This window comes from Taurulus bubalis (assembly GCF_910589615.1).
Source record: "Taurulus bubalis genome assembly, chromosome: 18".
In the NCBI taxonomy this organism is placed as follows: Eukaryota; Metazoa; Chordata; class Actinopteri; order Perciformes; family Cottidae; genus Taurulus; species Taurulus bubalis.
Genome location: NC_136606.1, coordinates 12,219,280 through 12,222,717, shown reverse-complemented (window position 1 = coordinate 12,222,717; position 3,438 = coordinate 12,219,280). Strand labels below are relative to the sequence as shown.

Sequence of the window (3,438 nt, the reverse complement as noted above, 5' to 3'; positions counted from 1 at the left end):
GTGTGTGAGCACCATTGTAAACTATTGTGATGGCATGGGTGTGTGAGGGGGTGGGGATGGAATATCCATTTTTATTGCATCACCTGTCAGCGGCATCCAATGGGCGTCGACTCCCAGGGCATTAATTGATGAAGGTGTCTCCAGACTGGTGCACCTCCCCTCGCTGTCGTTTTATTTGTGGCTTAACCAGCAGCCAGAATAGCAGCTGCATTTTAGCTCTTATTCTGTTTCTCTCTCTCCCTCCCCTCTACCCTCACAACTCCCTCTCCCTCCCTCTCTCTCTCTCTCTCTCTCTCTCTCTCTCTCTCTCTCTCTCTCTCTCTCTCTCTCCTCTCTATTTTATCCCTCTGGCTGAGGCAGTGGTGTACACCTACCCCTCGTCCTGCTGCCGACCAGAGGGGAGTGGAGCCGGCAGAGGCAGGTAGCAGCAGCCTCGGCTTGGTGGACGCATCGGTCGCATTCCTCCACCATGCCGAACTGGGGCAAGAGGCGACGAGTGGATGCTGTCAGCTCATTCAACCTATTACACACCGGCAGCTCCATTTAAGTCCGCATGTCAAAGTTTGCATTTTCATGACGCAGCAGCAGCAGTGTGGATGGATTAAAGGTATGAGCAGGATGCCTTAAGCCCGCGACCCCATGCCATTTACTGGTAGAGCCATACTATACTGAGAGTGACTACATGGATTGATACAGTGGAGCAGACACATACAACATGGGAGACCTGCAGTGTGGCTTTGAGGAAATGCAAGGAGTGAGATTGGGGTACCTGCTCATCAAAGGCAAGCAAATGTTTGCTTTGTCTCAGGTTTTCACCGACCTGCTGAAGAACATCCCTCGGACCACGGTGCACAAGCGCATGGACCACCTGAAGGTGAAGAAGCACCACTGTGACCTGGAGGAGCTGCGGAAGCTCAAAGCAATAAACTCTATAGCTTTCCACGCCGCTAAATGCACCCTCATATCGCGGGAGGACGTGGAGGCTCTGTATTTCTCCTGCAAGACGGAGCGGGTGTTGAAGTCCAACAAAAGGAAAGCGAAAGCGGCGTGTTCCCCCGGGGATGGGGATGCGTCCCCGGGACTCCTCAGCGCGGACACCGAACTGTGGAAGGAAAAAGTTTGGTTTAGTTTGCACGGGGTCCCGGAGACTCTCGCGCTCCACAACAAAACGGGCAGGAGGAGAGAGCTGACGCCTTGCCTAACCGACTCCAAACTACCTCAATTTTACAACAAAACCCACGGACGGGAGTACCGTGCGGTGACCAAGTCCAGTCACAAACACTTTAAAAACTATGAAACAGCAAAAATAGCAGGGAACCGTGTTACTCTGAGCCAAAGGCAATCGTTTTTCCGCAGCGCGGGGAGCCGGCAGCCGGCGTTGCGTCAGTCCGCCATAGCTGCTCAGTCCAGGCTCTCGCGCTCAGCCGGCGACCTACTTCACAAAAGGAAGAGGAGGCGCGAGGGGGGCGGCGGCAGGGACAGCGCGAGGCACTCGTGGAGCAGGAGCAGGCACGCGCACCACCACGTACCGCCGGTGCTGCTCGTACAACCCAAATCGCCCGGAAGTCACGGGACTTCTTTTGGCGCTTTCCACCTCGGTCCGGATTTGTATCTTGACCCCAGACCTCACCACCACCACCACCACCAGCACCACCACCACCATCACCACCACCACCACGAGCCGAGTTTCCCCGAGAGCTGCAGCAGCGACACCGAGTCCAGTACCTACTCGGACCGGGCGTACCCGGACTCGGACTTCGGCTCTGGCCTCTCCACCACCAGCAACTCCGGGAGCTCGGAGGAAGAGGAGGAGGAGGAAGGCGGCGAGGACGAAGACGAAACGCAGTCGGAGAGTTCAGAGGTCAGCTCAGACGAGGAGGAGAGCTCTTCTCAGTCCGACTCGAGCTCTGTTTCGAGTCGCGTTTCGGTCCAGAGCATCCGGTTCAGACGGGCCCGGGTCGGTTCTCTCGCCAAAGGTCTCAACGCGAGTAAAGCACCGTTGGTCCTGCAGCCTACGTTTCACTACAACAACCAGCACCAACACGAGAAACAGCACAAGGCGTTGGGCCATGTCGCCGCTTCGCAGACACGGGACAGCAGGCAGGAGAAACGGCCGAAATGTGAGTTCACACGCGGGGAAACGAGACAGGACTTTGTTCCCTTACAGCCACCCAAATTTAACTCAAGCTTTTTCACTGAGTCCAAACGGGAAAGGACGTTTGAGGCCGACCCAAGCAGGGTTAACCACGTGGACGAGCTGGCCCCTTATTCACGGGGACCCACCCGGTATACGCCGTATAACCCCTCGTGCAGGACACCGGGGCATCCCACCAAGGGCCACCGGGGCCTGAGCGCACACTGTGACCAGGTTAAAGACCCCAAGATCCACAGATGCGCCGAAAAAAAAGAGGCGAAACCCGGCAGCCTAAAACTGCCCACCCCGCTGAAAAAAATAAAGACCGAGCCAGAGGAGCTCTCTGTGACCGCCGCCCCCTACTCTAACGGCGGCAGGACAGCCAGGACGCCGCCCTTCAACCTCCACAATGTGAAAGTTAAAGTGGAGGAAAGCTGTGATGAATATGAATACCAGAGCCATGCTGCTGCAGTCACATGTAAAGGAGATAAGACGGAGAGCACCAGTGGGCAATACCCCATCAAACACGGGGACTTTTTCACCAGTGGGGGTAAAGCCACAGAGAAGAGCCCCGATGTGGCCCTCAGGTCTCCCGGTGGTCCTCAAGAATACGGGAGCACACGGGACACCCCGTGTACCGACGAGGGGGAGCACCGGAACAAAAACTGCAGGGTCACGGTGCTCGGGAATAAGAAACCGCGAGTTTCCAGGACGCCATCAAAGCTAGCCGTGCCTACGGTCAACAAGACTGCCTTTTCCTCCCCTTCTTCTTCTTCCTCTTCCCCTCCTTCTTCTTCGTCTTGTTCTCCTCCCGCGGGCACCGAAGAGGTAGTATCCACGAAGGATTTACCGAGCAGACGCAAACGCAGCACCGCAGCATCGCCTGCAAAAACGCCTTTCAGCCTGATAGCGAATTTCCCATCCCCGCCGTCGCTGGTTGTCGGCAGCGACGGGGATTTGTGCCCCGCTTCCTCCCTGAACTCGCTGAGGGGCCCCGGGCCTCCCCCTCCGTCGCACCCCGTGTGGAGGTGGCAGCCAGGCGGCCAGATTCTCCCTCCCCCACTCGCTCAGAGAACTAGGAAATACTGAGCTGGTTTTTAAAGCAAAAAAAAAAAAACACGAGGAAAAGAAACACACAACAAAAGCTCCCACCGTAACCATCTCCAACCTGATCCCAGTCTTAACGAGAGCTCAGCAAATTGCTCGCAACTTTATCGCTGTTTATTATTGTTTTTGTCCCCCCTCTTTCTGTGAATGGGTTTACATTCCGCTTTGTTTTTAAGTTTGATCGAGGGAAACACACA

The 3,438-nt window shown here is 55.9% G+C and overlaps 1 protein-coding gene across 1 annotated transcript; it reads left to right on the top strand.

Annotated features, from left to right (window-relative positions):
• Window positions 1–715: 715 nt before the first annotated feature.
• On the top strand, window positions 716–3,223 carry skida1 (SKI/DACH domain containing 1; the record flags this gene model as incomplete). The annotated part of the gene is made up of 1 exon (XM_079234464.1): window positions 716–3,223. The coding sequence occupies one exon, from the start codon at window positions 716–718 to the stop codon at window positions 3,221–3,223; it is 2,508 nt and encodes an 835-aa protein (XP_079090590.1).
• Between the last annotated feature and the right edge of the window lie 215 nt (window positions 3,224–3,438).